Raw genomic sequence first — 13,017 nt, forward strand, 5'->3', positions numbered from 1 at the left:
TTTTAACAAAGCTCAGGATGAATTTAGCATTGCTAGCAACAAAGGAATAATGCCAAATGATCACACTGAATTGGGCACTGCTAACAAAAATGATTCTGTGCCAAATGTTGAAAGTATCAAAGATTTAATCAATTCTGACAACCGGTCAGACCTAGTCAACAATAGAATAGACAAACTGTTCAATGTACAAAGTGATATTGACGTAACCGACTGTGAAGCGGCTTTGAGATTGGCAATGAATCTAAGAACGTAAGAAAAAACGCGAAGAGCTCGATTGATTGAGGAATAATTCTGTAGTTGCGTATACAGCGAATTAGAAAGCGGTGAAGATGAAACAAGAGAAGTAATTTTGCTGACTTTCAGCCCTACTATTAGGCCAGGCCTCTACAGATCATACAGGCTTCACCCGTCATCCTAGCCAGCACAATAGTCTAGCGGCCGTAGTCTACGGAATGGTACAGGCTAGACGGAGGAAGAACACGATCAAACGACCCTCACGTAAGTTTACTAACAGTCAGCATAACTATTAGGCCAGGCCTCTACAGATCATACAGGCTTCACCCGTCATCCTAGCCAGCACAATAGTCTAGCGGCCGTAGTCTACGGAATGGTACAGGCTAGACGGAGGAAGAACACGATCAAACGACCCTCACGTAAGTTTACTAACAGTCAGCATAACTTGTAGGGGATAGCAAGGTGAAGAGGGGGAGGAATGCCACTCACCTGGTGTTTCTTCACTCTTACTTAGATGCCGGCGTTGTCCTTTTAAACAGCCAGCCCGCGGGTTCGATGCCCGCCCGGAGTGGATTTTAACCGGAACGGATAAGGTTCATTTTCGGAATGGCTGGCTTTCTCCTATCCTGTCTTCCTCCTCTCTTCGATTTCGGGACGTTAATACCTCCGTCGTATAAGTTCAAAGAGGATTGGTGTTTGATAGACCTCCGTTCTATCAAACCTCTTGGAAAAAAGAAGAAAAAAAGTGCGTTCATTTTCCACCATTAATCTATCCATCTTCTCCCTCCGTGTTATTTCAGAAGGTGGCGGTCTCTCGCGGACCAAATCCCAACACCACGCGTCCACCTCGAGCGGTAACATCCGTCATCCTCTCCACAACGATAGCACCTCCTCGCCCAACTTCCAACACTTCCTTTCCCACAGCCCCGACCCGTCAGACCCTCCCTGCCCGGGATCCGAACCCACGCCCTCCGGCCGTCGAATCAACTTCTCTTCCTTCCGCAACAGCCAGCCCGCGGGTTCGATGCCCGCCCGGGGTGGATTTTAACCGGAACGGATAAGGTTCATTTTCGGAACGGCTGGCTTTCTCCTATCCTGTCTTCCTTCTCTCTTCGATTTCGGGACGTTAAGACCTCCGTCGTATAAGTTCAAAGAGCTTTGATAGACCTCCGTTCTATCAAACCTCTTGGAAAAAAAGTTCTTTCATTTTCCACCATTAATTTATCCACCTTCTCCCTCCGTGTTATTTCAGAAGGTGGCGGTCTCTCGCGGACCAAATCCCAACACCACGCGTCCACCTCGAGCGGTAACATCCGTCATCCCCTCCACAACGATAGCACCTCCTCGCCCAACTTCCAACACTTCCTCTCCCACAGCCCCGACCCGTCAGACCCTCCCTGCCCGGGATCCGAACCCACGCCCTCCGGCCGTCGAATCAACTTCTCTTCCTTCCGCATACACAATCGGAATTCCCCCGGACTCGGCTTTCGTCGGAACACAACCCGACATCGCACGAAACCAAGCGGAGAGATCGGGAACTTGGATTCTATTCGGCGGAAATCCCCGAGGCGTGACGAAGCGAAGAGATCACCCGAGGGCAAAGCGATGCTGCCCGAAGCTCGGACGTCCGCGGAAGATAGCGATAGGAACCTATCGATTTCTGGGATCGATAGTTTGATATCAAAGTCATCCGGCGACAGGAACCTGACCATTGGCGGAATCGATAGTTCGCTTTCGATTTCCAATAATCGATCCGCCCCTCAAACCCCGCAGGCGAGGTCGGGGCCCCATCGCTCCATTTCGATGAATTTCCAGTCCCATTCGAATGTGCATTTGAATGATTTGAGATGATAAGAGAGCAGCTGTGATTCTTCAATGCCAAGTAAGAGTTGTGATGTACCTTTGGGATTTCTTTTTGTTGCTCTTTTTTCGTGTATGTGGTGCAGGGAGTTTTGTGTATGGGAATAATCTATTTTTACTGATCAACGGCAACAGCCAATGTCAATTAAAATGGATGAAAAAATTGTAATATTCTGACGCTAACTAGCCCTGACTGTGGGTAGTGGAAATGGGAATCCTTCGGTGGACTTCATTTGATCAACTTGAAAAATTGTAATATTCTGTCGCTAACTAGCCCTGACTGTGGGTAGTGGAAATGGGAATCCTTCGGTGGACTTCAAATTTGATCAACTAAAATTATTTGATGGATGGGTCAACTAAAATTTACCATTATTTGATAAAAATCATTTCATCTTCTTTTCCTGTCCTATGGTGAAGGGTTGTTTCATGTTGATGTGTTTACCGTAATTGTCTTGCCTAGTCTGTATTGTTTAAGGCTTTAAGGTGATGGTTTTTTGTCTGTCCATTTTAGAAATCAAAATAGTATCAATCAATCGGGAAGAGTTAAGTGTAAGGGTAATGTTACACCAAGCGCGCATCGTTTGCAAACACTGTTTGCAATCATTTTTCCACAAACAATGGCTTTCAAACAGCGTTCGTATGTGCGCGGAGTTGATCCGGGTGCTGTCGGTTTTTCAGGTAATGTTACACCAAGCGCGCATTGTTACAGTGGTATTTATAGTACTCATCCAAGTACCTAAACTTCATAACTTGGTTGGTACCGCGTCTAAGGCAAGCGCTAGGCCGCGGGTTCGATTCCCGCCCGGGGCGGATTTTATCCTGATGGGATAATATTCGTTCTTGGAACGGCTGGCTTTTTCCTGTACTGTCTCTCTGAAAAAAAAAGTTCGCTTGTATTTCGGGGTGTAGGTACTAACTCATGAGTTCAATTGAGTAGCTTCTTGGAAGTAACGAGTTGCTAGATACTTGGAAGTGAGTAGCTACTTGTAGAATGAGGAGCGACCATTGGCGGTTTTACAAGTGCACAATATTATACACAAAAGTAAGTTCGTATTAGTAACGGAGATAAATTTAGCAAAGTGATTACTTGTAATGGTATGATAACTGCTTGACTGGTAAACTTGCGAGCCTTTGGCATGACACAATGTTACAAGCCTTTTGGCATAACAAAATAATAATTAATGAATATGTAATTAAAATAGCCTCAATTTAAATTGATTTAAACCGAAGTATGGCGCCAACATTAACAATTCCGTTGGCATACGTACATTACCTACCGGTTCCAAATACATCCCCATACCAATGAGTAGCTACTGAAATAACTTGACGAATCAAGATACTAGACACCTATAGATACTTACATGTATAATTTAGGTGGTGGTTATGAAAAGGGCTAAGGCTAGGCTCGGAAAAAATTAAATTTTTAGCTCAAGCCTAGACTTGCGTACGTTACCACTTCAATGTCAAACGGCATAAACACTAGCGCTCGCAAGCCTAGCTTAGCTTAGCCCTATTCATAACCGCCTCAAAAAAGACCCGGCCTATAGTAAAGGAGAAAAATAAAGCCTGAGGGATGGCCGGCCCCCTCCCCTAACTATGACCCTGTCTTGGAATCAAAGTCTGTCGCCAACTTTGACTCCCTTGGCACACCTACCGGTTCAAATTCCATTTCCATACCACTCGGAACCAAAGTCTGCCGCCAACTTTGACTCCGTTGGCACACCTATCGGTTCCAAATTCCATTTCCCTGGTTTTTGGGGGATTTTTATAGTTCCAGGACTTCGAGTATTAGGGCAATGGAAGGAGATTGATTTTACATCATTTTCTGGGCGTCCAAAGGGTTGAAGCAGCAAATTAAGCGTAAAGCGAACTTTATCGGGGGCAGATATATAAGGTGCGTTCTCGGCTGCCTTTCTTCCTTGTCTTCCTATCCTCCTTTTTACTATTTCGGGACGATAAGACCTTCCTTGTTAATAGAATCTGTCCGTTGTTGACAGAATAGAATATTTATCTGATATGCAGTCCTACCTAGACCAAAGCCAGAAAGTTAATCATCATAATCAGATTCTTTGCTTCTTCTTCTTCTCTTCTGCTTCTCCTCTTTTTTTTTTTTTTTTTTTTTTCTTCTTTGTGGCTTTAAGGTGATGGTTTTTTCGTCTGTCCATTTTTGAAATCAAAATATAGTATCAATCAATCGGGAAGAGTTAAGTGTAGGTAAGGGTAATGTTACACCAGGCGCGCATCGTTTGCAAACAGTGTTTGCAAACGTTTGCAATCATTTTTTCCACAAACATTGGCTTGCAAACAGCGTTCGTGTGTGCGCGGAGTTGATCCGGCTGCTGTCGGTTTAAAGGTAATGTTACACCAAGCGCACATTGTTTGCAAATGCGCGCTTGGTGTAACATTACCCTAAGAAAAAAGCTCCGACGGGCCCAAAATCTATTGGTCAAATTTTCTCAAGGAATTGTGTTAATATTTATCATGTTGGGCGAATTTCAATAAAATCGAAGGCCTTTACAGAACGGACAAACAACCTATGTAAATTGTCGAAATGGAACTCGAAATTTCAATAATTCGACAGTCAGGATTAATTTCGTATTGAGATTTGGGATAGGGGGATAAATGACTTCTGGTTGTCTATTTTTATTTTACAAAATTTACTGTGAATAATCTGAATATACCCAAGTAAGAATTTTATTAAAACAAATAAATATTAAATATATTTACGAGTTGTATTTTTGTTGTATAATTTTCGCGTTCAACTTACTATCAACGTGTTTATCCTGCTGGGATAGGACTGAAAAGTCCCTTTAGCCCCGCAGTCTAACCAGTGTCTTATACTCGTATGATTGTATTTTGGCATATTATTGGGAAAATTTTTAGATTTTACATTAATTATATGAATTTTAATAAAAAAAGTCTCGCGCACACGCTATGATTGGCCCGTGTGTAGGAACCTTAATAAAATAAACACCGAAGGCACATCACTTCAGTGTCAGTGGTATCTATATCTAAAGTAACATCCAGTGGTATTTATAGTACTAACATCCAAGTACCTAAACTTCATAACTTGAATGCATAATTTTACACTCCGCACCTTTTGGAAATTGGAAACCCAATGAGGTAAAGCACGTGTAATGAAAATAACGCAGGTATACACGGGCGGGATATTCGCGAATTTCTTCGTGAAGAGTATCAACAGCGCAGTCTGCCGGAAAATTTAACAAACTTCATGCTTAGTGAGGGGCAAAATTTTCGACTGCACGAGAAATTAAAAAGTTCTCTTAGGTAGCCTAGTTAGCTTGGTTGGTAGCGCGTAGCGCGTCTGCCTTGTAAGCGCTAGGCCGCGGGTTCGATTCCCGCCCGGGGCGGATTTTATCCTGATGGGATAATATTCGTTCTTATTTTATGTCATTGTTGGGATTCAAACCGCAGTCCTCATGGGTTATTGAACTATCCAAAAACTGCATTACTGGGGGGACTCTTCTAAAAAATTGGCTCCTCAAGCTCCTCAATATTTAACACATGCATAGAACTTCATAGACGAAATACCAACAAGAAATTACCATTGATACAAAACATACCCTCCTGTCAGTTAATTAATTCTCTCTCTCTCTCTCTCTTGATAATTGATGGGTTGGTACACCTGACAAGGACAGGCTATGATGGAGAGACTCCGAAATGAAAGGAGGCAGCGCCCAAAGACCCAGCCAGGGCCCAGAGTTCAATGTCTTCACCTTACCTCACAGGATCATTTGGTAACCTAAAAGCACCAGTGTCGAAGATATCACTATGTGAAACAACGGGTGTATTTTCCTTTCTGGAAACTTTCGAAAGCGGAACCGGTTTCTTTTGGGAACTAAAATGGTGCCTGTAATAATAATAATAGACTCTTGAGTGGAAGGTAACCACTAGGCTAGGTTAACGCCGGAGGCGTTCTCTACCACCTAACCCTTAGAGCTCCATTATTATGTGGTCAATTCCATGCCTCGGCTGGGATCGAACCCACGCCCTCCTGTTTACTCTTGATAATTGATGGGTTGGTACACCTGACGAGGACAGGCTATGATGGAGAGACTCCGAAATGAAAGGAGGCAGCGCCCAAAGACCCAGCCAGGGCCCAGAGTTCAATGTCTTCACCTTACCTCACAGGATCATTTGGTAACCTAAAAGCACCAGTGTCGAAGATATCACTATGTGAAACAACGGGTGTATTTTCATTTCTGGAAACTTTGGAAAGCGGAACCGGTTTCCTTTTGGGAACTAAAATGGTGCCTGTAATAATAATAATAATAATAATAGACTCTTGAGTGGAAGGTAACCACTAGGTGAGGTTAACGTCGGAGACGTTCTCTACCACCTAACCCTTAGAGCTCCATTATTATGTGGTCAATTCCATGCCTCGGCTGGGATCGAACCCACGCCCTCCTGTTTATTAGGGGAGCGTCTTGACCACTACGCCACCGAGGTAGGATGTAATAAACCATAGGGTCCATAGGAAATCAAAGATGGCGCACCTTCGGAATCAGTTAAGGTTCCAAAAGTTTCGTAAAAGGAAAAAAACTCCTAAAGAGGAAACTGTAACTGCTAAGGTCTTATCGTCCGGAAATGGAAGAGAGAAGGAAGACAGGACAGCAAAGCCAGCCGTTCCGAGAACGAACTTTATCCCTTCAGGATAAAAACCGCTCCGGGCGGGAATCGAACCCGCACCACTGGGTTCTCTGATTTTGAATTTCATTATTTTCTTACCCGCTGCATGACCGAGAGCCTTTGGCATGACACAATGTTACAAGCCTTTTGGCATAACTAAATAATAATTAATGAATATGTAATTAAAATAGCCTCCATTTAAATTGATTTAAACCGAAGTATGGCGCCAACATTAACAATTCCGTTGGCATACGTACATTACCTACCGGTTCAAAATACATCCCCATACCAATGAGTAGCTACTGAAATAACTTGACGAATCAAGATACTAGACACCTATAGATACTTACATGTATAATTTAGGTAGTGATCATGAAAAGGGCTAAGGCTAGGCTCGGAAAAAAATCAAATTTTTTAGCTCAAGCCTAGACTTACGTTACCACTTCAATGCCAATCGGCATAAACACTAGCGCTCGCAAGCCTAGCTTAGCTTAGCCCTATTCATAACCGCCTCAAAAAAGACCCGGCCTACAGTAAAGGAGAAAAATAAAGCCTGAGGGATGCTCGGGCCCTTCGCCCCCTCCCCTAACTAGTACCCTGCCTTGGAATCAAAGTCTGCCGCCAACTTTGACTCCGTTGGCACACCTACCGGTTCAAATTCCATTTCCATACCACTCGGAACCAAAGCCTGCCGCCAACTTTGACTCCGTTGGCACACCTATCGGTTCCAAATTCCATTTCCATACCAATATGTATTGAAAAACCAGTTCTCTCATCCTCTGGTACCTCGAGTACCCAGACACTTGTGTCAGTCTTGTTACTTGTTACTAACAGTGAAGTGGAACCAACACCTTCGACCGCGTGTGTATATGTATTGAAAAACCAGTTCTCTCATCCTCTGGTACGGCTGGTACCTCGAGTACCCAGACACTTGTGTCAGTCTTGTTACTTGTTACTAACAGTGAAGTGGAACCAACACCTTCGACCGCGTGTGTGAAATCCCGGTGTTTCGCAGGGATCTGTGATTTTCCCATTTTCCTCGAAAAAAGCCCATTTTTGATTGGGCTAAATTTTGTGCAATTTTTTGAAAATTTTCCCCATCGTTCGATATTTCGATAGGTGATTTTAATAAATTTATTTATTTAATTAAATAATTTATTTATTTTTGACGTGGTCTTTTACGAGTCGAGAGGTGTACCTAGGTGATTTCTTTGTCTTTGTTCTATCGTCCCGGTATTTTTACTTTTTTTTTCGCGGAGTGTGGTGGAAGTGCAATTTTTTCTGTGTGTGTGATTCCTTGGATAATACGAAAAATATTTTGCCTGTGTTTTGGATGATAAAATAAAAAGGTAAGATAACATCCAATTTTATGTGTTTATTTGTATTTAGTTTCTGCATGTTTTTGGTTGGTTTTTTTATGGCTGCATTTTTTTTTTACCTATGGAAGAGAATGGCGAAGTTCTACTTCGTAATTTGCAGAACCTTTTTGTCAAGGTCAGGTAATTTTTTTCATGAGCCCAAGGTCCTATCTCTGCCTTTTTTGACCTCACGAGGCCGAGTGCACCCCGAAATAGGAAATAGCCGGGGACGTGTGATATCTCGGACGGCCACCCATTCAGATACCCATAGACAACTTGAGCAACTTTGGTCTTGGTTGGTATCTGGATAAATGACCATTTCCAACATTGACTTTTCCCGACCGCACTCGGTTTGAACGAGAGATTCGTGTAATCCTAACGGCTTAACCCATCCTTTGGGGCAGTTGTCCCTCCACCTAAGCCTCCAGTGGGGTTTTTGTGTATGGAGTTAAGCAAACGAAGTTACCTTTGCGGACAAGGCGAAGCTCATTCGCCACGAAAAACCTTAGGCAGTATACTTTGACATTAAACCCTACCTCGGTGGTGTAGTGGTCAAGACGCTCGCCTGGTAAACAGGAGCGCGTGGGTTCAATCCCAGCCGAGGTATGGAATTTTATCCTCAATATAATTTGAGAATTTGACCACAATAATAGTAGTAGCCTACTGCTGGAGTAAAGGGACTTTTCAGTCCTATGCGAGCAGTATAAATAAGCACTATTATTATAAACTTGGACATGATCATCATGCCACACTCAGACGGCTTCCGCTACTGTCTGACCATGGTCGACCGCTTCACTTGATGGCCCGAAGTCATCCCTCTCGCAGACCAAGAGGCTCCCACTGTCGCCAAGGCCTTCTACACTCATCGGATTGCCCGGTTCTCCGTATCACAACGGATAAAGGCCGTCAATTCGAGTCCTCCCTATTCAAGGAACTCAGGACGTGTGATATCTCGGACGGCCACCCATTCAGATACCCATAGACAACTTGAGCAACTTTGGTCTTGGTTGGTATCTGGATAAATGACCATTTCCAACATTGACTTTTCCCGACCGCACTCGGTTTGAACGAGAGATTCGTGTAATCCTAACGGCTTAACCCATCCTTTGGGGCAGTTGTCCCTCCACCTAAGCCTCCAGTGGGGTTTTTGTGTATGGAGTTAAGCAAACGAAGTTACCTTTGCGGACAAGGCGAAGCTCATTCGCCACGAAAAACCTTAGGCAGTATACTTTGACATTAAACCCGTTGTAAAAAATAATAATAATAATAATAATAATAAAATAAAAATAAAAAAAGAGCAATAGGTACCTAACTAATGTAACAGATTACAGATAAGAAAGCCAATAAAAACCCATTTCCAGGAACTCAGCAAGACAATATCAATTAAACAATGTTTGAGAGGTTTTTTAATTACTGTGCATTTTGCCTGGACTGCATTAAATCATGCATTCTATGACTATATATTTCACCTTTATATGTATATTTTTCACGAGTTTTATGCATTTCACCCCTAAGGTCAGAACATACAATATGCAAATCAATTAGCAAAACTAAACTACATTTTTCTACTCTTTTTGACCCCTCAACCTTTGAAAAGGCTTGCTTAGGCAATTAAACAGATATTGTGCATGTTATGTAAGCACTTTTGAAGTGATCTGATGAGTTCTAAAGAAATGTAGACATAATTGACGCCAGCTAGATTGCTAGGAACCTAGGAAGGTAGCACGAGTCTGCCTTGTAAGCGCTAGGTCGCGGGTTCGATTACCATCCAGACAAACTTGGTCCTAGTCAGATAAGATTCGTTCTCGGAACGGCTGGCTTTCTCCTATTCTTGTAAGCGCTAGGTCGCGGGTTCGATTACCATCCAGACAAACTTGGTCCTAGTCAGATAAGATTCGTTCCCGGAACGGCTGGCTTTCTCCTATCCTGTCCTGTTCGCTTTTGGGGCAGAACTTATTAACTCCAAACCTGAGGCTTAGGTGTAGAAGGAGGGGTTAAGCCTCTACGAATCCCTCTATCAATAGTAAAAAAAAAAAAAAATGTAGTAGGTAGGTAAAGGTAGTAATTGACTTTCATAGAAATGTAGACATAATTAACGCCAGCTAGATTGCTAGGAACCTAGGAAGGTAGCACGAGTCTGCCTTGTAGGCGCTAGGTCGCGGGTTCGATTACCATCCAGACAAACTTGGTCCTAGTCAGATAAGATTCGTTCTCGGAACGGCTGGCTTTCTCCTATCCTGTCCTGTTCGCTTTTGGGGCAGAACTTCTTAACTCCATACACAAATAGCCTAACCTGAGGCTTAGGTGTAGGAGCTCAAAGTCCTAAAAGAGGGGTTAAGCCTCTACGAATCCCTCTATCAATAGTAAAAAAAAAAAAAAATGTAGTAGGTAGGTAAAGGTAGTAATTGACTTTCATCAGGTAAGTTAAGGTAAGTGTTACCCAAATACCTAATAATTACCTACCTTTATTGTGTACTTAATTGCAATAACTGCTTATGTAACGAAAACGAGTGCTTTACTGAGTTATGTTCTTTTAATTTTATTGCCCAAGTGCTTAATTACTTTAAATTTAAAACAATCAAGTAGGTACTTACTTATGTAGGTACCTAAATTACCTATGTACCTCTAGATATTTTGAATTATTAAACCCGTTGTAAAAAATAATAATAATAAAATAAAAATAAAAAAAAGAGCAAAAGGTACCTAACTAATGTAACAGATTACAGATAAGAAAGCCAATAAAAACCCATTGCCAGGAACACAGCAAGACAATATCAATTAAACAATGTTTGAGAGGTTTTTTAATTACTGTTCATTTTGCCGGGACTGCATTAAATCATGCATTCTATGACTATGTATTTCACCTTTATATGCATATTTTTCACGAGTTTTATGCATTTCACCCCTAAGGTCAGAACATACAATATGCAAATCAATAGATCAGTTGCGCTTACTTGTGTGATGTTTCAAAGTCATAGAGCAGGAAAAATGAGGACCAACGGAATTTTTCTTTTTCTGAGATGGTCTTGATAATAATTATAGTATGTCATAATGATATAGGAAAGTCACCTAGAGAATATAGAGGTGTAATCTGTAATGACATGTAGAGCCATTATAATGACTACTTACTCTCTAATGATGATAATGCTACACTGTGTAGTCCTAATGCCCCTAATGGGGCGAAAGTTAGATGTCCAAGTGTCCACTCCATGCCTTTCCATATCAATAGATCAGTTGCGCTTACTTGGTTAAGGTTTCAAAGTCACAGAGCAGGAAAAATGAGGACCAACGGAATTTTTCTTTTTCTTCTACGACTTCTAGATCCCGAGATAAATCGATTTAAATAATACCGATAAATCGTAAAGTTTGACGTCACGACATATGCTCCCGTAGGCGATGACGTCATAATTCATGACTCCCGCTTCGTTTGTTTGTGCACAAGCGTTTCTGCGCATTTTTAGGTTAAGTCTGACGTCACAATAGATCAGTTGCGCTTACTTGTGTGATGTTTCAAAGTCAAAGAGCAGGAAAAATGAGGACCAACGGAATTTTTCTTTTTCTTCTACGACTTCTAGATACCGAGATAAATCGATTTAAATAATACCGATAAATCGTAAAGTTTGACGTCACGACATATGCTCCCGTAGGCGATGACGTCATAACTCATGACTCCCGCTTCGTTTGTTTGTGCGCAAGCGTAATTAGAACGGCAATTAAAAATTGAATTTTCGACCTTCTAAAGTTACTTTTTCGGAGTTTTGACTTCAGATTAGGATTTTTCACAACTTTTTACGTAGGAATCGACCTTTTATTAATAATATTTTCCCAATAGATCAGTTGCGCTTACTTGTGTGATGTTTCAAAGTCATAGAGCAGGAAAAATGAGGACCAACGAAATTTTTCTTTTAGTTAGTTAGGTTAGGTAGCCCGCCCTAATTATTGTGGCAAAGCTCGAAATGTGAGAATTGACCGACCAAATGCTTGTATGATATTGTATCAGATTATCCAGCCTTCTTAGCTTAGGTGATTGTGCGCCTGCCTTGTAAGCGCTAGGACACAAGTTCGATTCCCGCCCGAGCCGAACATTGTCCTCAACAGATAAGGTTCGTTCTCAGAACACCTGACTTAATCCTATCCTGTCTTCCCTCTCTCTCTTCGATTTCAGGACGATAAATCCTCTGGTGTTAGAGTTTAATGGGAACTATCAAACCTTTTAAAGAAAAAATAAAATGTGGTACATTTGACAACATCGCTTTGTAATAATGACCCACCGGTCTCAAATTTCAACCTAAAAGGAACAGGTTATAGGTGCACTTAGGTTCGGCTTAAATATTAAGATTATGCCCCGCGTCTCTTTCGTAACTTCTTCATGCTTTCTAACGATTTTCGTAATTATTGGGTCTCGAGACCAGACCGTATACACTATACATAGTCTCGAGATGAGACCGTATATTGATGTAATGGACAATGCTTAAGCCCCAGGCATGTTGGATATGGACTCGGAGATTTGATGATTTGGTGCCGTGGTCAGGTCTCGAGATGAGACCGTATACATAGTCTCGAGACCAGACCGTATATTGATGTAATGGACAATGCTTAAGCCCCAGGCATGTTGGATATGGACTCGGAGATTTGATGATTTGGTGCCGTGGTCAGTGTATTTTGGGTTTTTAGTCCGTCCTTCCTTTATTATTACAATAGTAATAAAAAGGTATAAGGGACGGACTATTGTATTCGCTTCGGTGTCGTCTGTGTGTTGTCTGTCCCCATAGAAGGACTTATCCAAACCGGGTCGACCTATATATCAAATTAAAGGTCTTTTTACCAGGAACACGAAAAATTGAATCTAGTTATCACTAGCAATGTTTCATTGGTTCTTGGTTCTCCATTAGAAAAAAAAAGGTTTAATAGAATT

General features: G+C 41.9%; 1 protein-coding gene across 1 annotated transcript in view; it reads left to right on the forward strand.

Annotated features, from left to right (window-relative positions):
- The first annotated feature begins 385 nt into the window (after positions 1–385).
- The window catches only part of LOC113466587, a 35,784-nt gene continuing 23,152 nt past the window's right edge, over positions 386–13,017 (forward strand). The window contains exons 1-3 of the mRNA XM_026822129.1: positions 386–653; positions 1,035–1,196; positions 1,649–2,116. Coding sequence (XP_026677930.1) covers positions 608–653; positions 1,035–1,196; positions 1,649–2,085 — 645 coding nt within the window. The 5' untranslated portion in view covers positions 386–607 and the 3' untranslated portion in view covers positions 2,086–2,116. The remainder of the gene's footprint in view (positions 654–1,034; positions 1,197–1,648; positions 2,117–13,017) is intronic.

Source organism: Diaphorina citri, unplaced genomic scaffold (assembly GCF_000475195.1).
Source record: "Diaphorina citri unplaced genomic scaffold, Diaci psyllid genome assembly version 1.1 scaffold296, whole genome shotgun sequence".
Lineage (NCBI taxonomy): Eukaryota > Metazoa > Arthropoda > Insecta > Hemiptera > Psyllidae > Diaphorina > Diaphorina citri.